The sequence below is a fragment of the Onthophagus taurus genome, chromosome 1 (genome assembly GCF_036711975.1).
Source record: "Onthophagus taurus isolate NC chromosome 1, IU_Otau_3.0, whole genome shotgun sequence".
NCBI classification, from domain to species: domain Eukaryota; kingdom Metazoa; phylum Arthropoda; class Insecta; order Coleoptera; family Scarabaeidae; genus Onthophagus; species Onthophagus taurus.
In genome coordinates, this window is record NC_091966.1 from 44,184,451 (window position 1) to 44,206,059 (window position 21,609).

The following is a 21,609-nucleotide window of genomic DNA, read 5'->3' on the forward strand; positions in this document are numbered from 1 at the left end:
TTTTGCATACATTATAAAAACAAACAAAATTTCAATCAGGTTTAAAAGTTTTTATTTATAATAAAAGCATTTTTAACAAAAAAAAAATTAAACATATCTAAATATGTATAATGATTTCCTTTTTTAAATATTCACATTTACTTTGTCTTCTCCCCATTACCTTACGGTGTCAAGGTGTTGAGCCATTTTCCGTACTCTTGCCTGTTGTTGAGTAGGTTCTTTATTTGTCGTTCAATAAAAATATACACCTAAAATTCGAATTAACACAAGACCTAGAAACATTTGGGTTTAGCAGTCTTGAAAAATTCAAGGCTTAACCCGCATATTTCTAGTTCTAGTCCAAGTGCTAATGTTAGTTCTAGTTTTGGTTCAATAAATTCAACTTTGTTAAAAAAATATTTATTTTTATAATTTTAATAATTGGTAAATAGATTAACTTTAAAAGTTTTTATTTGCAATAAAGGTACCTTTTAACAAAAAAAATTAAGCTTATAGATAAATATTTAAAGATATACATCAAAAAACTAGTTGTACATAATGGTATTATAATATAATTCTTTTTATTTTTAAATATTTATGTTGTTTTTAAGTTGAAAATTTTAAATAGGCACTTAATAGTTTAAAATGTGACGCATACAATTTATTAATACCGATTACAACCATCATTGTTTCAATATAAACTTAAATGGTAAACATACAAGTAGAGAATAGAGATTTTAATATATCGTATTCGTAAACAATCAATAAAGCACAGCTCCAAGATTTATTTTAAAATGAGATAAATTGTTTTTAAACATTAAATAAGCAAGAAAGAAAAATAACATAATATTATATAAATAATCTATACAAAGAATAACACAAATAGATTTCATAAAATTAACATTTTCTGTTTTTTCTTAAATAAAAATATAAAAAATAAATTAATCGACCAAAATAATGTACATAAATTATTTTTAGTATAAATATTAAACTTTATGATTTACTTAAATTATATTAACATTTTAGTTTTTTATTTTTTTTTTTTTTTCTAAGAACAATCTCCACAACCGAAACACTTCAAACCAATATAATATATTAAGTAAGTGAACTTTAAATATAAAATTAAATTACACTACCCATTTATGTAGAATTTAAGAGGTTTTGGTAACTGTTTTTTCGTAATCTTCTTCTCAAAGCATCCTTATATTTTTATCGGTTAAAGGGTTTTGTATATATGACCTAAAAACAAAAAGAAATGCTTTAATTAAATATATTTATCAAAAATATATTTGTAAAAATAAAATAAAATAGAAGCAGAGAATATTTAATAAAGAATTTGATGGAATAACTTAAAAATAGCAGGGGAGAACAACAACACTCATTCTTACCCATTTTTATTCACTCAAAATTGGTAACAGAGACCCATAGAAAGAATAAATTAATTAGTATGATAAGGATTTTAACACAAATAGATCATAAGGTTAAACTTACAATTCAATGTTGTGTATAGTAGATGTTGGACAATTATCATTAACTTTAACGTGACATTGTTTGTGGCATTTTAATAAGCAATCCCTACACTCATAACCTTGTTTTCCAATTCTACGTGCTATCGTTTTACAACAAACTTGACAAACAGTTCCACTAAAAACAATATCTCAATTGAGCCATAGTTAATTTAGATAAATTTAAATCGTACCCAGTAATATGCTTAGCAATAAACGTGTGATCATTAAATATATGTAATTTAGTCCCTTTCTTTTTCCATTTAGATTTTTGTGCCAATGACAACGGAACTAAGTAGTGCTTCTTAATTCCGTTCTCTAAGGTTTCCAACACTAGAGTACTCGCTTCATTTATATAAGTCCTAGTTGATGTACTACTTAAACCCGAAGCTTCCGATAAACTCGATCGTCGCGATGTTTCTTCCGGTCTCCCCCCAGGAACGGTAAGTTTATAACCTACAAATTATTTTTTTTAAATTAATATGTCAAATAAGTTATCAAAAAGTACTTTCACCACGGCCTCTATCCGCTGATATCGAACGATTTAAAGAATCCTCTCTCCCGAAATCTTCATCACCGGGGCCAGCACTTTTTGATCTCCCTTTAGAACGCCCCAATCTCCTTTTTATAGTCCCAAAGAAATCTCGTCTTTTCCGAGAACGACCACGATATTCTAACGATTCATTTGGAATTTGTGTTTGGTGGTATTGGCTATATGGTGATTGTTGTAAAGACGCTGGACCCTAAAATAATTATTGATTCATATTTTTATAAATAATAATTATGTTTAATAAAATAAAACTTATTACGAAATTTTTTTAAGGGAGTTATGTTAAGTCTTACAGTAACTTAATAATTTTAAATTAAAAATATTTTATTTTATTAAACACAAAATTTTATTTAAGTTGAAATAAGAAAGAAATATAAAAAGAAGAGTATTGGATAACTTTAATATTATTCTCGAAAATTATATAAAAAAATAGAAGTAGTTGATTTAGTAGGGTTATGACAAAATCGAAAAAATCAACTTACTTTTTCTTCATCGGTAACAGTTGTGTTACCATTACCGATATTTCCGTTTCCGTTAGATAATTCATCGAGCTTTTCTTGTAACTCTTCTCGTGCAATATCGTCGTTTAAAGATTTTTCGATGCGTTCGACTTCTTTCCAAGAGCCTTCGCTCAGCTCAACCTGGGTTAGTATCAAAATAAAAACCAGAAACACAGAAAAAAACGAAAAAGAAAAAAATAAAAAAAGTAGAAACACACATTTTATTAGGAAATAATAAGTTCTACTCTTAGTAATGAGTGTTTTTAGTTTCTTAAAACACAAAATATTTTAAATGAAAATGTTGTGTTAAATCTTACCTTTACTAATCGTTGAGATGGCTGCTAAAATAATAAAAATGATTAATATATTTAAAGTTAAAACGAAACAACTTACTCTTTGCATGCTATGAACCACTAAAGTGTTTGTATTTGGGTTAAATGATGACGGTCTTCTGTAATCTCCATCGACAAAGTGATCTCCATTAGTTAATCTATCTAAAATAGAAAAAAGTATTATTTTTGTATTTAAATAATAATTAAATAGAGTGGTGGTTAAATAATTCTAAATATCAGTGCTTACTAACCATTTCTAAAGACAGGATTGGGGCTCAAGCGACCACTAGAAGGTGATGGGGAAATGGTTTCTTTAATTTTATAAGGGTGACTGCCTACAATTGGAATATCAGCACCTTCTATAAACAAGAACTGAAAAAGTGGTATACAAAGAACATTGTTACAACACTTAAATGTTTATGGAGCTGATTTTTTCGACATACTTCAGCGGTTAGAGTTCCTGAAACTTGATCACTCTCGTATGGTCGACTTTGTAGAGAAATCGTTTGTCTTTGAGATGGATTTATTAAAAGCTCTTCAACACCAACGATTCCTAAGCCTAAAAATCTTGGGGGTTTTTTACTATGATCGTAAATTTCTAAAAGAAGTTCTTGAGTATTCGATGAAATCTCACTAAAAATGAAAACGATTATTTATTAAGTGAGGTTATGGACTGGTTGATTGGTTGCCTATACTCGTCAAATGTCATAATAAATACATAACCTAAAATAAATTACTTACAATAAGAAATGTTCGTCCCAATAAGGTGAATCAGTATTTTTTTGAAACGATGTTTGGTATTTTTGCGGTGGTTCATCCATTTCAATGACACAATAAGGTTCAGTACATCCTAAATTGCCACCAAGTTGGGTTGCTCTTATTATTTTTACTAATAATCTTTTATCGCTAGGTATTCGATTCGTTGACATATGATTTATGCTTGATGTATATCCACTTAACTAGTTATTAATCATTTATTAACCACAACAAAATAATTTCTCCACAACAATACTTACCATACTATCGTAATGAAGAGGTAAACTCCTGTTTGTATTCAACACTTCAATATGTCTAATTAATCTTGGACATGATGCATATTGTGCCAAATTTAAATGGAATTCTGTGCTTCTTAAAGCAGCAGTTACAATTTCACTGAAACATAAAGAAAAAAACGATAGATATTTTAATTAAAATGAAAGCTTTTATTTTACCTAACTACATCTTGTAGTTGAGATTCGTCAAGGTTATTTTTAATGTTACCAACCGGAGCCAAAGCAATCTTAATTTCCGGCCAACCATCGCATTTTAAGTCAGCTTGAAGCTTTTCCGATATTAAATAAATGTTCAGTCTCGCACGTAATCGGTTCACATTTACACGATAATGAGATGTTTCCAATTTGTCCCCTTTTTTTCTTGTACATTTTAATTGGAAAGCTGGTGTGGCTTCGCAATCACAAGTTAAAACCTGTATGAATAAACAAAATTAAGAATAAAACATAGTATTAAGAAAAGTTGTAACCCAACTTTTATATTGTATTATAATTTTAGGTTATGATGGTAATGTCAAAAATGTAAATAAATCATTATGAGGTGGTTTTTGGTAAAAAGAAGGGATTTATATCTGAAAATAAAGCAAAAAGATTCTAATTCATGTTATGATATCAAGATATAAAAGATTTGTGGCAAAAAAGTTCAAAATTAAATCTTATAAGAAATTTTAATTGTAGGTTATTTGAAAAAAATGTAAATTTTATTTAATTGCTGAAAGATTATTTACATGTAGGAGTTAAGATATGATTTATATCTCAAATTAAAGCTCAGAATCTTTGATTGTATATATAATATGGATTGAGCTAACTGAATATATCTACTAACAAAAATGTGGCTCAAGGTGAATAGACGCAGATGGAAAGCGATAATGTGAAAGTGTAACAAAGATAGACATAAAACGGTACTAAACAGACGGGCGCATGCGCACAAAAGTGTCAAACCTCTTCCATGTTTATCGTTTTGTTGTGTCACAGCCAGTCACACCGTTATGTTTAAAAATGTATTGTTTCGTGTGCAAAGTTCGCGATAATACAGTTTCACATCACCTGTAAGTATTATAAATAATAAGGAAATTTTATTTTATTTTATTTTTTTTTTCTTTTTTCATTTATTAATTTTGTTTTAAATTTACCGCCAAAATTAACGCACGCCCATTATATGTCAGTACGCTTCTATGTCTATCTCGGTTCGATCACCTTGCGCAAGCTATCTCTCTCGTTGGCTCAATCTATATTATATATAATCAAAGCTCAGAATTGATATTTTAACATCATTTAAAAAACCACCAGGTTTTATTGCATATTTATTTAGAAAACGATGGTGAAGAAAATACTTGTAAAATACCTAGATTTCGAAATGTCAACAAATCGAAAATTTGAATAAATGATTTCAAGGTTATTTTTTGGTATAAAGAAGTAATTTATATCTCAAATTAAAGCTAGAAGACTCTAGATCGTGTTATTATATTAAGATATAGAAGATTTATGCAAAAACTCCAAATGTTTAACATGGCAAATTTTTTTTGTAATTTTATTTTAATAAGCTTTGTTATTAAATCCCCTTTTTTGAAATCCCAAATCATCTTTGTTCCTACGCATCATAAATTTGGATTATATCCAAAAAACTAAAGGATTCTTGACTAAGATCCAAGGTATTTTTGGTATTATTCACTTATTACCGGATCTTCTTACGTTTTGTGCGGGTGTTACAAGCAGTTAGCTAACAAGTTACTATATCTAATACTTACCACATCATCTTTGCTATCACATTCGCAAAACAAATTGGTCAATGATGGAGGATGTGTTTCTGGTAATATACGAACGAATTCAATCCCAATTCCTTGCTAAAAAAAATAAAATTGGATCTGTTTATATAATCAAACCGTATTAAATTTAAATTTTTATTGCTTGTGACTCGGTTAGACATTCATTAATATTCCGATGACCTAAACATGACCTCAATTGATATAAAAAATCTACGTGAATGGATTGAATTAGATCATCGGTTTAATTTTAATTATTAGCTTTGTTTATAATCAAATTAAAATTTCTAATCTAATAAAATTACTTTCGTTGCTAAGCAAGAAGTGAAAGGGCTACGTCATTAACAAGTTAACAAAAAAAAATTATAGAACTTTCACCAAGTTACAATGAAAGTTTAAAGCTCATACAAATCTTTTAACGCGAAGAAACTAGGAAGGAAGTTAAAAAAAGATTTTAAGAAAACGTAAAAGGATTCTTTTACTTTCAGAAAGTTCTTTGAAATCGGATATACGCAACCGGAATACTAAAGATGAGCTTGACCGGAAATTGAGATTTCTTTTAAGAAGGTTAATTTTATTTTCGATTTGGAACGCGGTTGTCTGTGTGTTGGTTTCGTTTGACATCATCGTTCCTTCTAAAAATAAACGAACGTAAAAGTAATGACGTCATTTCACCTAAAACCTTAGCGTATTAAAACGTGTACAAACTAGAACACTAATTCGATTTTACAACATTAAATTTACAATCGCGTTGTAATTGGGTTTAGTATACACTCTGCTTTTAGAAAATTTTAAATAAAACATGAAAGCAAATGGGATTAAAGATAACAAAAATAATGGTAAAACTTTGTTTTAATACGAATTAGGTTATTTTTTTTTAAATCTTTGTAACTTTCTATTATTTAAGCTGGAAGTGGAGAATATAACACTTTGATTAAAACCGTTCTTTTTTTAGTAACGGAAATTAGAACGACCACTAATCTTATTTATAGTTTGAAAAATATGATAATGTCGGAATATTATTTTTTAATTAGAACTATTTTTTATTAAAATCTCTTAAAATTATTTAATGTAATAATCAGAAAAAAATGACATTTTGAAAACTTTTGTCCTCGGGTACAACTAAAACCGATTCTTGTTAGGTTTTGCACAAAAGCTAAAGTGGTTGCAGATTGCTGTTTATGGCCAAAATTGTTACGACAAGTGTTGATCGTGGACAAGGAGTTTAATGCCAACGTCGTAAGGAGACAACATCATTCGCAACCCCTAAGCAAAGTCGAGCCAGCCTATTACAAGGACATCGAATATTAATGATGTGGCCATCCTCTAGTTTTAATTACAACGGTTAAGAAGGCAAATTAACTTCCTTTAAGTATTACCTTTTTATACTTATTAGAACTGCTACACTTTCAATAATTTTTCGTCATTTTGAAAGGACTCGAGCAAGCTTTTAAGAGTTACGGTTCACAAAGAGATATGAGAGAAACGCGATTTCTGAGCATTTCTTGGTGGAATAAGTAAAGAGAGCTGTCCATAATTGAAAAAAAAAATTGATTTTTTCGATCTGAACAGTTAGCGTTTTTACTTACATGAGAAGATCATCTATAATGATTTTAAAGGACGGAATAATTGTTTAGAGATTATCTCCTGAGAGACTTTCTTCTTCAGAAACGTTGCGTGCAGGTACTAGATAGCTTCAGGAATACGGAGAGATGCAGACAAACTTTTCTCTGTGGCCACCTAAATGTGTACACAACTAAGTTTGTGAAGAAACACTTAAGTATAAGATTTGTATAACAATTCACAAATGTTAAGGGGTTTCCTGAGGTATTTAAGGCTTTCTGCAAATCTTTTGGAAGGGAAGACCTTAGTGTGAAAATCAACAGGAAATGATAATAAATATTGTGGAGAATAAAATAATCAGCAAAATGGGAGACACAAAGAAATCTACCCCCAAGGCAAGCTAATTAAATGGCCAAATTAATTCAAGTACAAAGTAACTCAATCGAACCTCAATATAACTCAAACAGAAAGGAACTCAACTGCCACACGCATGTCACTTTAAAACTTAGGGGCTACTTTAGGAACCGAAAGCAACCGTAAGCCGAGCTAATCCAATCTCAAACCAACGCAACCTTACCTCAAATCAAACCAATTATAATCCCAAAGTAAACCAACCTAACTCTAAAGCAACGCGATTCATCTTCAAAACGAGTTAATCTAAACCAAGAAGGATTATATTCTTCTGGAATTAGAAAAGGAAATTCAACTCCAATGCAAGCCAATCAATTGATTATTAGCGATCGTTTATTATATTACGATTCGATTACTTTAGGAAATCTGAAGTAATATAATCAGTCTTGCGTGAATCGAGTTATTAATACAATAAGAATAAGTATCCAGAATAGTTGTAAATTCTGTAAGGCGACAACCTTGTTTTAGCGTCAGGGAGTCTGAATCTCAATATGAATTATCTAGATTGGCGTTCACCGCATACTGCAATCTGATTTGCTCTTTAAGGTCTAAAAATTCAGCTGTAAAGCCTTAGCTTAGGCCCACTTTCAACAGTCTGGGGAATAGTTAATTTAATACCATGGTTATAGTGGTTTTAAACGCTCTCATTGCCTAAGAGCTGGATTTATAAATTTGTCAAGAGGTGGTAAAAGTGGGCCTTAATCTGGCAAAAAATAAAGTTCTCAGATATGTTATCTAATGTCTACCACATATGACCTATTATAATTATTCTTGTTTATAATAAAAATCTTTCTTATTTAACAATAGTTAATATTGATATTGTAATTATCAATATTAGTAATTATTGAGTTTTATTTTTAATTTTTTTAACCAACTTTTAGACAGCCTGTACTTTAGAATGATTACCTAACTGAGTTTGTATAATCACATAAATTACAAATTTGCAACAATAGAGTGGGAAGGTCAATTATTACCGTTCCACCATGAAATAATCAAGGTGTGGTGAAACAATAGCTTTTCAAATAACAACGGAAGCAAAAATAAACAAAAAATGCGGTAATAAACTTATTTTTTTTACCTCGATATCGCTTCTTGTGCAGAACTCGTTCAAACTTTGGATCCAAACTTGAAGTAATTCATTCACAATAACCATATCACTGTATAACCATTGAAACACATCATTTATCCATAAAACACTAACGTTATCTGCACCTGTGCACATAGGAGCCGGAATATATCGAGTTTTTTTAAGATCAGCTGGAGCTGGTGATTGTCTTGTTAATCGTCTTCTTGCTGTCGGTGTTGATGGGACCGCTCCACCTTTACTTTTCGGTAAACTTGAAGATTTTTTTAATGACACCAGCGGTTTTTCGATAGATTTTTCTAAATCGTTGGTTACTGATGCTGAATTAGAGGTTAAAGCCAAATCATCTTTGCTTATTACTTCGGTAATTTTCGGTTTGCTAACGATTTCCGTTGCTGATTTCTTGTTACGATTCTCAAGGAATTTTGCGTAAAGGAACTTGCCAAGCCAAAGAAGGCCGAAAGCTACCAGGATCCAGCCGAAAATGAACATGGCCAGAGTATCCATGGTTGTATTTGAGTAGGAATCGAAGGTACAGATTAGATCGTCCACATTTTCCGCTTGATCTTCCATATCACACCGCCATCGCGTTCAATCGAAGGTGGGAGAGATACTCCAAGCTACTCTTCATTGTAACCATCAAAAAAATCATTTCAAAAACCGTCTGGTGGTGTTCTCCATTTAGTGGCGAGGTGCCGGGAACGACTGCGAACCGCCTCCCTGAGAATAGAACGAATAGAGGAGAGACTTAGATATTTTTGTTATTTTTATTTATTTTTTTTTTCGTTCGTTAGCGAGAAGGACGAGTGTATGAGATCGAGGAGAACCAAAAATACGACTCCTCCCGGTCGTACCGCTGGGGAGCGCCGCAGTGGACATTATAAATATAACTACACCAAGTGTTCCACATTTTGCCGGATCGCACGGTCTTGGAATAGGTAAAGTGAACGCGAGGTGATTCACGTTTTAAGATAACGTGCTCTCTCTTCAATATTACACTCGAAATTCTAAGTAAGAGTTTATTAGTTATGCTCTAGATGTTTATCAGTAGTGTATATGTAAACTTTTTACTTTTTTATTTATGTACATAGATGTTTGTGATTGTTAACGTTATAACGTAAAAATTAAAAAAGAATTACATAATTGATATGATTAGTTTAAAATCCCAAAATGGACCATTTATGTTTAAGTTTTGAACTTATTTAACTAATTTTCATAATTGAACAGAAAATGTCGTATCAGCTTATCCAGAGACGGATAACGCAATGGTAGCAAGTAGCAAGCCAGCCAGCTCCTTTGAATCGCTAATATTTTTATTTTTTTTCAATACGAGTTATTATTATGAGTTTATCCAGCGCTAAAACTGCCTCCCCAGTTGTTAAATATCTTTTCAAAAAATCCGAAATGCCAAGGATTTTAAAATTGTCAAAACAAATGTCATTATAACCAAAAGCGATGCTAAATTAGCTGCAATTACATTAATTTATTTTTAATTTATTTCAATTTTTTTAATAGTCAAATATGTATAAAATAGTAGTAATTAGTATCATCGGGAACGAAAAAAAATGGAGACAAATCCAAAAGTGAAGTGAAATTAGCGGCAACTTAATTAAGATTTATTTAATTAATTACTTTAATTTATTTGTAAATATATTAAATTTTACCTAAAACCTACAAATTAATCATCACTGAACCAATTCAATGCAATTTCGTAAATAAATTTAAAATCATTTAACGAAAACATTATTTTAAATTAACATTATATTTGAAATAATTTATAGATGTAATAAAAATTGAAATATTTAAAATGATTTATTATTACAAAGAGAAAATAAAACCTCTTATCAACTTAATCTTATCACAACTTTTATTATTTTCTTCTTAAAGCCGTTAATACCAGATCTTTTTACGTTAAAAACGTTTTTTCAACATTAATCATATATTCATATAATAACGTTTTCTTTAGGTTATCATATGCAAATTACTGGAATATGGAGACAGTTTTGTCGACGACATTGACATAATTTCTATATTTAAATGTTCACACAATATCGTATTTAGTAACAACTTTAAGATTATGTAAAACAACATTGACTTAATACAAATTTGTTAATAATTTATTGTAAACATGTACTTTATTAATGAAATAATAAAACATTCAATCTTTTTTGTGATTATATATTTTTTTAAATCTTTTAAAATATCTATATCGTATGTCACGACTATATTTGGCCCCTTCCGTGTCTGTCGACAAAACGTCTGGGGAGCACATCACAAACATCTGTACGAGTACAAAATAATCAATAACGTGAATACCTTAATTGCGCCACCTTTATTTATTAACATCATTTTGTATCTTACCCTTATTTAATTAAAATCCCCTTAAAATAAGTCATCAACATCAATCAATATTTACCTATACCTTTTTTTCAAAAAAACCCTTAAATGTTCACTTAAAATCTCACTGACACATCAAGGTTTATTTTTTCTAATAAATAAATTAATCTCACGACATACGTTGTATACAAAATACGCACATGTTCGTCGTTTTATTTAGCCTTGCGGCATTTAACGCGGATTTCTGGTGACACGAACCGCATCAGCAGGAGGAGTCGATACAGTGTCGATATTGGAGTGTGCAGGTTCTCTTCTCCCCCACCTTGTGTTTCGGACGACAGCAAGAAAGGCAGGAGTTCTCAAACTGTACGGATTAAAATTTTATCAATTGCGGTACCGTTAGTTTATTACATACTTTATTAAAGGAATGTAAAGTGAGTTTGTATGGATTTGCAACGTTCTCATACGAATCACATCTGTTATTAATAAAACAATTTAGATAACAGGCATTATTTTTCTTTGAAAAAAATTTTTCATTGTTGTTCCCATGAATAAAATTTTATGTATCAAAGAAATGTTTGTTTGTGCTAAATCGTCTATCATCAATTATTTATCGTCAATTTTTAATCTTATCATCACTAACTCATTACCACGGTTAGAACCATGAATAATGACACAACCTCGGGTGAATCCCATGCAAAAAAATAATGAAACAATACAATAGACTAAACAACCCAGCGAACTATCAAATCAACATATTACGAAAAGGAGTTAGCAGTTTATTATCTAACTGGCCGGATAAAAACATACATAAAAGCAGAAGGTACTTGTTATGTCTATAACATCTAGACATAACAAGTACCTTGCATATTATATTGGGTGTTCTTATATATAAACTGCAATTTTGGGTGCCTAAAGAACCCGAGGACGTAAGGCGAGTTTCAAAAATCGGAAAGAACTGTAATCTTTCGGCTACATTCCCGATATTGGAATGTGATATATTGCTAGAGTAGGCATTAAAGGATTTTGAATTAGTCTCACCGAGACGAAGAGGTTGAGAGCAAAGCCTAGGTACTCGATGAAGTACATAGTCTACCAGGGTACGAGTTTTGAGAAAAAAGATCTTGCTCTTTCTACTATTTCAGGTAGTCCATTTAAGGCTGCAGCAAAGTGTTGGCACTTACCGAACGGAGATAAGAAAAGAGCATATCCGTAATCATGAGGTCAGCAGGTGCACAAATAGAGTCTACCATACACTACAGCGAAGATAATAGAGACAATAATTGAAATGCGGGATGCCATAAAGGCCTTAGGAGAGTCTCCAACCTTCACAATTCCTTTTGATTGTAACATTCACATAGCCATAAATTTTGCCTGTTGAATTTCTAGGATGAGTGATAGTGAATTTCTTTACGTCAATTGACATTTAGATGTACAGATTACAGAAAAATCAATAGAATTCAATAAACCCGTCTTTCTCCGCTTCGACGACTCAATTAAAGCCGTTGATCGAGTTAAAAAAGAATATACCGGAACAGATAATAGATGTTATATACACTAACACTACCACTAAAATAAAAACCCCCCAAGGCGAACTGAAGACATATCTGTTAGCGAAAGTGTTAAACAAGGGGATTCACTAAGTTCCTTCTTATTTAACCTACTGCATTAGTGTTTAGCCGTCTTGAGAGACGCATTGCAAAATCCGAATGTTTCTTGTTGTAGTGGTAATTTATTATTCAGCGTTAGGTTGTTACGTATTTTTATTGAACTAAAACTAGAACTAACACTAGACCTAGAAGTAAAAACGTTTGGGGTGTGTCTCAAGACTGTTTGTAGTTTAGCAGTGCTATTCTAGACATCTTAACACAACGTAATTTTACAATTTATTCTAGGCTCTAATAACTGTAATTCCGCACATTTTTTTGCAATTTAGAGTTTACTCAATCAATCGATTCTACATTTTAATTTCAAATCCAAACATTACAATCAAGTTTCCAGTTATTCAGTAAACGAAAATTTAGTTATAAAATCACCAACAAAAATGATTTTATTGCAAACAAAAAACACAAAATAATTTAATTATTTACAAATTTATTTAAATAAATATCATCGCTTTTGGTAGATGCAATTAATCCATTTTCATGTATGTGATTACTATCATACCCATAATCGATTAAATTCCCTTTTAAATCAACCATTTTTCCACCGAGCGCATCAAGTATAGCATTTCCAGCGCAAATATCCCATTTTTTTATGTTTGTTGTGTGTATATAAACATCGTTTTCACCCTTTACCACTTCTAATACTTTATAACCTATAAAAAAATTATTTCAAAATAAATCTTTACAAATAAATTTAATTAACTTGACCTGCCCCTCCCGCTGTTGTTATTTTAAAATTCTTTAATTGACTAGATTTAATCATTTGTTCAACGGCACCTTTATGTGATCTTGATACGATTATCTTTATAAAATCGTCCGATTTAGCTTTAACTTGTATGTTTTTATCAGATAATCCAACACCGACCCATCCCCAGTACCACTTTTTAATTAATGGTTGATAAATAACACCAATAACAGCCCTATTTTTAACGGCAACACAAACCATTGTAGTTACATAATGTAATAAGCCCTCTAAAAAACGTAATATTATATCAATTTCACTTTTATTTTTTAAATACCAGTAAATTCTTGTGTAGCATCTAAAGGATCAATCCAAACAGTAACATCATCTACTGGAACATTAACATCAACTAACTCATCAATTTCCGATAATTTAATTATTCTATCACTACCAGTATAATCACATTTATCTACAGCTTCCTCTGATATCACACGAATTCTTTTATCATACGATTTTATAGTCCCCATCATAACACAGTGTGATTTTAAATCAGCCATAGTCACAGAATCGTTAGCACCTTCTTTCGTTTTACCTTTACTTCTAATATCATTAGTATTTTTGTATTTGAGCACTTCCAAACCACCCTCGTTAGCTGCCAGTATCGATGTTTGAAGTAATTCTTTTAAATTAATTGTTCTAATGTTGTTCATTGATGATGTGTCCCTCAAGAAAGCATAATAAAAAATTAATAAAAAACCTATTGCAAATATTGCTATTCCAGTTTTATTTAAGTGTACTGTCCCTGCTAAATTCATCGTAAGATCACGTTTATATTATTTTATGAGCATAAATATGTAGATAATGACACGTATACATATAATTTTTAGTATTTTATAAATTTGTAGGTTAGAATTGATTAGAACACGCAGCAAACTAATTAAGTTGGGAATAATTTAACACGTGTTTTCTTTAATTAATATTTATTTAAGTTTATTTAATTTTTAATGATTAATTTATTTCCCCGAATAGGGATAAGAAAAATCATTATTTTTCTTGGGTTATAAAGTTTATTTTGACATTTGATATGTAATACTAATAAATAAAATGAAGTTAGTTTCTGGTTAGTTTCATCAACGGTGATAAAGATTTAATCAATATATAAAAATTATTTAATACAATCAACAATTATAAAAAATAACCTAATTTTCTTAATTTTTATTTAATTAATTATAATAACCAAAAAATATTAACAAATTGTCATGTTTTGCATTGACATAAAAATAAAATGAAGTTAGGTAAAAAATGTTTAATCGAAATAAGCGGTTTTAGTTTCAAAAATTATTATTAATAACCTCAAAATACTTCAAAATTAATTATGGCTTCTTATATATGAATTTAAAAAAAAGATGTAAATTATTTCACTTTTATTTATTTTTTGGAGAATGAAATGAAGTTAGGTTAAATTTAAACGTCAAAATTCAAGGTTGAAATTTTAATAGGTAAACTGGATTATCTCAAGTCTATTATTATTTTTATTCCATTGTTCGTTTTGATTCGTTTAAACTTACACGGATCGTTCATCGATTCCGTTTTTAATTCAATTACGACCATAAAATTCACTGAACGGTGACGTTTTGGAATGACATAAAAACAAAAAGTCAAAATGGCAGGAATGTCTCCCTCTGAAGTAAGTTTTCAATGTTTTTTCAACAGAATTTAAACTATTTCTTTGTTAATTCGATTCAATTACATAAAAAATAACAACTTCATTAAGTATTCTTTATGTTATAACCATCAAACAATTAGCTTTGTTGTAAAAAAGTGCCTACATGAACGTTTGCTTGATTTATCAACTTACAGAGAAGACTTCAAAAGGAATTGATGTCTTTAATGAAAGAACCACCACCGGGAGTATCTGTGGATGTTGATTTGACAGGACAAAATTTATTACAGTGTGTTAATAGGAAGGGTTATGTAAATTTTATTTAAAAATATTATTTTAGGTGGATTGTTCATATGGAGGGTGTTAACGGAACGCTTTATGAGGGTGAAAGTTTTCAATTACAGTTCAAATTCACCAATAAATATCCTTTTGATTCGCCAGAGGTAAGCTTAAAAAAAGTTGTTTTTCTTTTATTTTATTTATATTTTATTTATCTGCTGTTTATGTAAAACCTTGACTCATTAACAAAGAATTTATCTTGTTTTATAGATAATTGTTTTTTTAAAATTTATTACTCCGAATAATAAATTAAAATGTTATTGTTTCCTTTATTAAGGAAAAAAAAGTTTGGTTATGATAAATGGATATATCAACAATGCCAACTTAATTAGTTTAAAAATAAAAAAACCAAAAATATTTTTTTTTAATAAATCATTAAAAAATGCGTTTTAACATTTTTAAAGGTAACATTTATTGGAAACAATATCCCAGTTCATCCACATGTATATAGTAATGGTCACATTTGCCTTTCAATATTAACGGATGATTGGTCACCAGCACTTTCTGTTCAATCAGTATGTTTATCGATTGTGTCCATGCTCAGTAGTTGCAAAGAAAAGGTAATAATGAATTAAAAATAAATGATTTTAAAGTGAAAATTTTTGTGAATATTTATAGAAAAGGCCTCCCGATAATGCTTTTTATGTAAAAACTTGTAGTAAAAACCCAAAGAAAACGAAATGGTGGTATCACGGTAAGTTTAATTAAATACAATTAACAATATCTTTTTATAATTTTTGTTTTATTTTAGATGACTCGGTATAATATTGAACACAAAAAAGAGGAAAAAGAATACAGAAAAAAGAAATAATGTGATTATTTATGAATTCCTTAATATGTAAAATAACACATATTTACATTGTTTAAAGTAGGTTAAGCTTATAAGTACGTACTTGAATGTGAATTACTTAAATGAAATGAAAAAGAAAAATCGAAAATTGTGGTAAAAAAATTTTATTGTTATTCTCTTTTCTCGATCGGACGTAGAAAAGATGAAATTACGAAGAAATAAGAAATATTTCCTGCCATATGTAACTGTTATTTATGTGAATTTGTGAATTTAAAGTTTTCCTTTTTTCTTTATAACACATAATAGGGCGTTTTTATTTTTTTTAGAATGCAATTTGTTAAGATTCAATTACTCAATAATTAATAAAAGAAAATTAGAGACGGTTTCAACATAGATTAGATAAAAACAATTTTTACATCTAATACGCTTTTTTATTTCAAACGATAACCTATTTTGAAGCGAATGGTTTATTTTGTTGTTAACTTCAAGATTGTCAGAAGAATTTGAAATCATTTGTATAAATCTATCGGAACGAATCTCGGAGTAGCTATAAAACTATATGCGACATGGTGAAGAGCAAAACCAGCTGTATGAGGTGGCGAAAGAAGCTCGAACGAAATATGCGCTTAGAATCGGCCAAATTGCGCAAATTCAACTTGGTGGTGAGCCAAGGTCCATTGAGTATTGGTTATAAGGTTATCCAACTCGAACAAATTAACGTTGACGGCGTGAGGTGGGAAACATAACGTCATTAGAGGAAAAATATAACAATTTATGTTAATAATTATTTAAAAATTAAACAAGTGTTATTAAACTCAAGAAATAAAGAGTTTGTGTTGGTTTACGTATATAAATGAAAACAAAGAATTGACAATTCTTCCAATGACGTCACAACAGCGTTCACAGGGAGTTGGATAACCTTACACAGTATGTTTACTCAACTGACCTTGGTGGTGAACAATGAACATGAGGTGGTTGTCTCTTATCACGACAAATAGGTTAAGTACAGGTATCCCAAATTCGTTGTTCGCATAGGCAACCTCCGAAACCAAAAGAGATAGAAAAAAAGTAGCTTACATGTCATGATCTCGTTTTGCGAGAAACTCAGAATAGCTATCGTCTTTTGTTTTCGGCCTATCGGCAAAAACTGAAAAATTTGCGAAAGCGACAAATGCGTGTATCTCACTTATTACCAAAGATGAAGTATTATAATTAAAACATTGTATGGGCAACATTTTACAAAGAATTCAGTGGTGTAGGTGGATTTTCTTCTCAATGATTTATTTTCGAGATTTTACAAGTAACTTTATTTTTTAAATACATATAATGGGGCCGTTACAATTTTTTTTATTGGCTTATTCGATAGTTTAGCAAAATTGAAGACTTCTATAATTTTTTATTTTTCAAACGGCTTTAATTTTTCCAAAAAAAAAAAAAATAATGAAAATTTGAAAACACTTTGGAGACGTCACCGTTGCTTCGCACGTGGTTGGTCGAAATAAAAATCAACAAATCTGCATGAGCGCTAGAAGAAGAGATCCGAACGATGCACATTTGTGTCTTCTTGATCTTACGCGACAACTTCGGATTTTGAATTTTAATATTAATTATTGCAAAAATTAAACAATTTTAGGATCTGAAAATGTTACTAATCCTTCTATTTTTACATAGTTTATCGATTTTTTGAAAGACGGTCTTTCTACGCGATTGAGGGTAACGACCCCATTGGCTAAACCTCTAAAATAATTGGATATTTTTTCTGAATAAATATAACATAAAAGGGATGAAATTCTCCATATTTCTCTAATATAAATATAACATAACCTGGAAGCTGTCAATTCTTGATATGATTAAGTTTAAAATGATATTTTATAACGTTGTAATAAATAATAACAGCGTTAATAACCTTATTTTTAACGGCAAATTTAATAACAGAGAAAATAAAGGTTTTGAAAGTGCAAGGTAATTATCATCGCGTTTTTGCTCCGTTACTTTAAGGTTAAACTTCATTATCTCTATTATTTTTGCGCTAATAATCGATCGCTTCCGCTTTTTGTAATAAGGTTAGAGTCCTAATACGCACAGACGATCATTTTTAACGTTTCTCAACTAAATTTTTTTCCACTTTAACGATTTCTTACACAGGAAGTTGTTTTATCTATTTAAATTGTTGGTAATAAGGTTATATAAACTTCCGTTATTTAAAAATTAACTCTCTTAATTTAATTCGTTTTAAAACAAACTTTATGAAGATTTAACGAACCTATTTGGGTCTTAAATTACACAAAAACCTTTGATATTGCAATAAGTAATTTAAATTGCTTCATTCTCCTCCGCTTTCTAAAACAAAATACAACAAACAGAAAAGCTTTTTATAATCACACTAAATTATCAACACCGTTAAGGTGATTAACCCATTAGTGCATAGTGTCCCTTTTAAGGGACGTTTTGCAAAAAATGTTTTTTCTAAAAAAATTACTAAAAATTACTACTTTTGATATAATAGATAATAAAATGAAAGAAAAATACAACAAAAAATATTTAACTTTATGCACTCATGGGTTAATAACGTTCTTAAATATTCCAATTCAATTTCCAGGAAATTACTCACATGACGAATGTATTTTGAAAATCCCCAAGCCTCAATCTACTTGATGACGTCGCGGCTTCCGTTTAATTTCATTCCCGTCACCTTCCGACGAAGAAGAATGGAAAAAACGAAAACGAAACTAAACCGCAAGGCCTCGCGTCGATGGCTTCATAAACCACCTGAATCGACGGCTACCGTTCAGAAAATACCTAAACGCCACCAACTACGTTTAAATTTAAATTCAAAGATGCCTTCAGACAATCTTTTAATAACCAGTGAAGATCCAGTTTCCTCCGGGGTTTCCTCCGAAGACGACGACGTCGGACATCAAAAAGAATTATCATTAAAAAAAGATGTTTTATCCAATTTTGAGAGTCTCCCGGATAAAAATAAGCACGAAACGTTTTTGAAAGATTGCGTCGATTTGTTGCTAAAAGAAGCGGTTTTTCATGGTACAGATCGGGAAAATAAAGTGTTGGATTGGAAAAGTCCCGAGGAATTATTGGAAATCTTTGATTTTAATTTAAACGGATCGCCATCGACTCACGAAGAATTAAAATCAATTCTTAAAAACGTCGTTAAGTTTTCGGTGAAAACTGGACATCCATATTTTGTAAATCAACTTTTTTCATCTTTGGATCCGTACGGTTTAATTGGACAATGGTTAACAGACGCTTTAAATCCAAGCGTTTACACTTACGAAGTCTCGCCAGTTTTTACTTTAATGGAAGAAGTCGTTTTAAAAGAAATGAGAATTATCGTTGGGTATAAAGATGGTAAAGGTGATGGTATTTTTTGTCCAGGTGGTTCTATGGCTAACGGATATGCTATTAGTTGTGCAAGATACAAATTTAATCCAAATTTAAAGGTAAGTCATAAATTTTAAAATGTCAATTTAAATGACAACATGAAATTGTCATAAAGTATGTAAAATATAACTTTTAGGTTAAAAATTTTGTTTTTTCCCCATAATTGTATGATCAGTCAAGTATAACATCATTTTTAAAGCTGATCCAAATAAATATTAAAAAATGTCATGTTCACATCATTATTACAAGATTAAAGCTGTCATCTTGACAATTAATGTCATTTTCTCATTTTGACGTTTTAAACGTCACTTTAATATAATTTTATTTTTTAATTAGGAAACTGGTCTTCATAACTTTCCACGTTTAGTCCTTTTTACATCGGAAGATGCTCATTACTCGGTTAAAAAGATGGCTTCTTTCCTGGGGATTGGCACAAAAAACGTTTACACAATAAAAACCGACGATAAAGGAAAAATCAATGTTGATTTACTTAAAAATGAGATTGAAAGGGTGAAATCGGAAGGTGGTGTTCCGTTTATGGTTAGTGCAACGGCTGGGACGACGGTTTTGGGTGCTTTTGATCCTATAAATGACCTGGCGGATGTTTGCGAAGAACATAACTTGTGGTTGCATGTTGATGCGGCTTGGGGAGGTGGTGCATTAATTTCTGAAAAGTACAAAAATCTCATGAAAGGAATTCATCGGTGAGTATTTTTTTGTTAGGTTACGTTATCGTTTAATGGAATTAAATTGTGCAAGGTTAAATCACAAACGATATAATAATTAGAGCGTAAATTAAAGTTTCTTCAGCCTTGTTTTGATCATTTAACCTTGAAAAAATGGCTTTTAATTTTCTTTTTTGCGTAATTCCCCCAGGGTTGTTTCTTCTACTTTTCTAAATCGATAAGCAAGGTTTCTACAATCACCTACGCTTGAATTGCATTGCGAAAGATATAAAATTAATTATTATATCTAATAACCTTGTGAAAACTTTTTGGAGTTGTAAATTTGATATTCTTGATGGTAATTAGCGCCATCTCTTAGATTCAAGCTTAATTATTTATTATTCCAAATTTTCTTTTGTATTTATTAATATATTTAAATATTTAAAATGTGACTTAATAGTTTAAAGTGATAAATATTTAATTCACATAAATCATCCTTGTTTTTATTAAGATTAGGAATTTTTCAAAAATCGATTGGCGCCATCTCTTAAATTTTCTTCTAATTTAATCTAACATAACCTACAAATATTAATTAATTTAAATTATTTTTTAGTGCTGATTCAATAACTTGGAATCCCCACAAACTATTAACAGCCCCTCAACAATGTTCCACATTACTATTAAAACACGAAGGAATTTTAAGTGGAGCTCACTCGGCGAATGCTGCTTATTTATTTCAAAAAGATAAATTTTACGATACCAGTTATGATACCGGTGATAAACACGTTCAATGTGGACGAAGAGCTGATGTGCTTAAATTTTGGTATATGTGGAAAGCGAAAGGAACCCACGGTTTAACCCGACATGTTGAAAAAGTTTTTGATAACGCTGAATATTTCACAAAAACGATAAAATCAAAGGAAAACTTTAAAATGGTGCTTGAAGAACCTGAATGTACAAACGTATGTTTTTGGTACGTCCCCCCCAGTTTGTTGGGTAAAGAAAACGAAGATGATTATGAGGAGAAGCTTCATAAGATTGCTCCGAAAATTAAAGAGAGAATGATGAAGGATGGTTCTATGATGGTTACGTATCAAGCCCAAAAAGATTGGCCTAACTTTTTTAGGATCGTTTTTCAAAATTCAGCATTAACTCACGATGATATGATGCATTTTATACAAACGATTGAAAGATTAGGATGTGATTTATAATTAATAACTATTTATGACTTAAATTAAATTGTAAAAATAAAAAATTTTTGATTTCTTATTATATCTTTTTTTATTTTCATCCATTCAACAATACAATCAGAACAGAAAAGGAGAAAAATATCA

General features: G+C 30.1%; 4 protein-coding genes and 1 long non-coding RNA gene across 5 annotated transcripts; 2 read left to right on the plus strand and 3 right to left on the minus strand.

Moving 5' to 3' along the window:
• Positions 1-432: 432 nt before the first annotated feature.
• Positions 433-11,360, minus strand: LOC111416488 (uncharacterized). The gene is made up of 15 exons (XM_023048528.2): positions 11,159-11,360; positions 8,731-9,456; positions 5,664-5,759; positions 4,078-4,331; positions 3,883-4,018; positions 3,608-3,825; positions 3,310-3,499; positions 3,118-3,238; positions 2,928-3,028; positions 2,852-2,875; positions 2,517-2,675; positions 1,993-2,227; positions 1,679-1,940; positions 1,471-1,623; positions 433-1,218 (listed from the first exon to the last, which is right to left on the minus strand). The coding sequence occupies exons 2-15, from the start codon at positions 9,307-9,309 to the stop codon at positions 1,170-1,172; spliced, it is 2,577 nt and encodes an 858-aa protein (XP_022904296.2). The 5' UTR covers positions 9,310-9,456; positions 11,159-11,360; the 3' UTR covers positions 433-1,169.
• Positions 11,361-13,105: 1,745 nt separating this feature from the next.
• Positions 13,106-14,492, minus strand: LOC111416485 (putative inositol monophosphatase 3). Its single transcript, XM_023048523.2, has 3 exons — positions 13,757-14,492; positions 13,446-13,709; positions 13,106-13,390 (listed from the first exon to the last, which is right to left on the minus strand). Exons 1-3 carry the CDS (start codon positions 14,232-14,234, stop codon positions 13,152-13,154), a joined length of 981 nt encoding a protein of 326 aa, XP_022904291.2. The 5' UTR covers positions 14,235-14,492; the 3' UTR covers positions 13,106-13,151.
• Positions 14,493-14,861: 369 nt separating this feature from the next.
• On the plus strand, positions 14,862-16,633 carry LOC111416501 (ubiquitin-conjugating enzyme E2 W). The gene is made up of 6 exons (XM_023048542.2): positions 14,862-15,106; positions 15,280-15,371; positions 15,423-15,525; positions 15,826-15,981; positions 16,040-16,115; positions 16,173-16,633. The coding sequence occupies exons 1-6, from the start codon at positions 15,083-15,085 to the stop codon at positions 16,184-16,186; spliced, it is 465 nt and encodes a 154-aa protein (XP_022904310.1). The 5' UTR covers positions 14,862-15,082; the 3' UTR covers positions 16,187-16,633.
• On the minus strand, positions 16,360-18,924 carry LOC139432654 (uncharacterized). Its single transcript, XR_011642406.1, has 2 exons — positions 18,823-18,924; positions 16,360-18,551 (listed from the first exon to the last, which is right to left on the minus strand). It is a non-coding gene; the product is annotated as an uncharacterized lncRNA (long non-coding RNA).
• A 46-nt stretch (positions 18,925-18,970) lies between these two features.
• Positions 18,971-21,547, plus strand: LOC111416500 (glutamate decarboxylase-like protein black). The gene is made up of 3 exons (XM_023048541.2): positions 18,971-19,669; positions 19,947-20,314; positions 20,889-21,547. Exons 1-3 carry the CDS (start codon positions 19,049-19,051, stop codon positions 21,484-21,486), a joined length of 1,587 nt encoding a protein of 528 aa, XP_022904309.1. The 5' UTR covers positions 18,971-19,048; the 3' UTR covers positions 21,487-21,547.
• Positions 21,548-21,609: the final 62 nt, after the last annotated feature.

Coding starts and splice junctions, on each gene's coding strand:
- LOC111416485 (XM_023048523.2), bottom strand. CDS start 14,234: ATGAATTTAGCAGGGACAGTACACTTAAATAAAACTGGAATAGCAATA. Junction 13,710..13,756: donor TGCTACACAAGAATTTACTG/GTATTTAAAAAA, acceptor TACGTTTTTTAG/AGGGCTTATTACATTATGTA. Junction 13,391..13,445: donor AACAACAGCGGGAGGGGCAG/GTCAAGTTAATT, acceptor ATTTTTTTATAG/GTTATAAAGTATTAGAAGTG.
- LOC111416500 (XM_023048541.2), top strand. CDS start 19,049: ATGCCTTCAGACAATCTTTTAATAACCAGTGAAGATCCAGTTTCCTCC. Junction 19,670..19,946: donor AATTTAATCCAAATTTAAAG/GTAAGTCATAAA, acceptor TTTTTTAATTAG/GAAACTGGTCTTCATAACTT. Junction 20,315..20,888: donor CTCATGAAAGGAATTCATCG/GTGAGTATTTTT, acceptor ATTATTTTTTAG/TGCTGATTCAATAACTTGGA.
- LOC111416501 (XM_023048542.2), top strand. CDS start 15,083: ATGGCAGGAATGTCTCCCTCTGAA. Junction 15,107..15,279: donor CAGGAATGTCTCCCTCTGAA/GTAAGTTTTCAA, acceptor ATCAACTTACAG/AGAAGACTTCAAAAGGAATT. Junction 15,526..15,825: donor ATCCTTTTGATTCGCCAGAG/GTAAGCTTAAAA, acceptor ACATTTTTAAAG/GTAACATTTATTGGAAACAA.
- LOC111416488 (XM_023048528.2), bottom strand. CDS start 9,309: ATGGAAGATCAAGCGGAAAATGTGGACGATCTAATCTGTACCTTCGAT. Junction 3,826..3,882: donor CTCTTCATTACGATAGTATG/GTAAGTATTGTT, acceptor ATTAATAACTAG/TTAAGTGGATATACATCAAG. Junction 1,941..1,992: donor GGATAGAGGCCGTGGTGAAA/GTACTTTTTGAT, acceptor AATAATTTGTAG/GTTATAAACTTACCGTTCCT.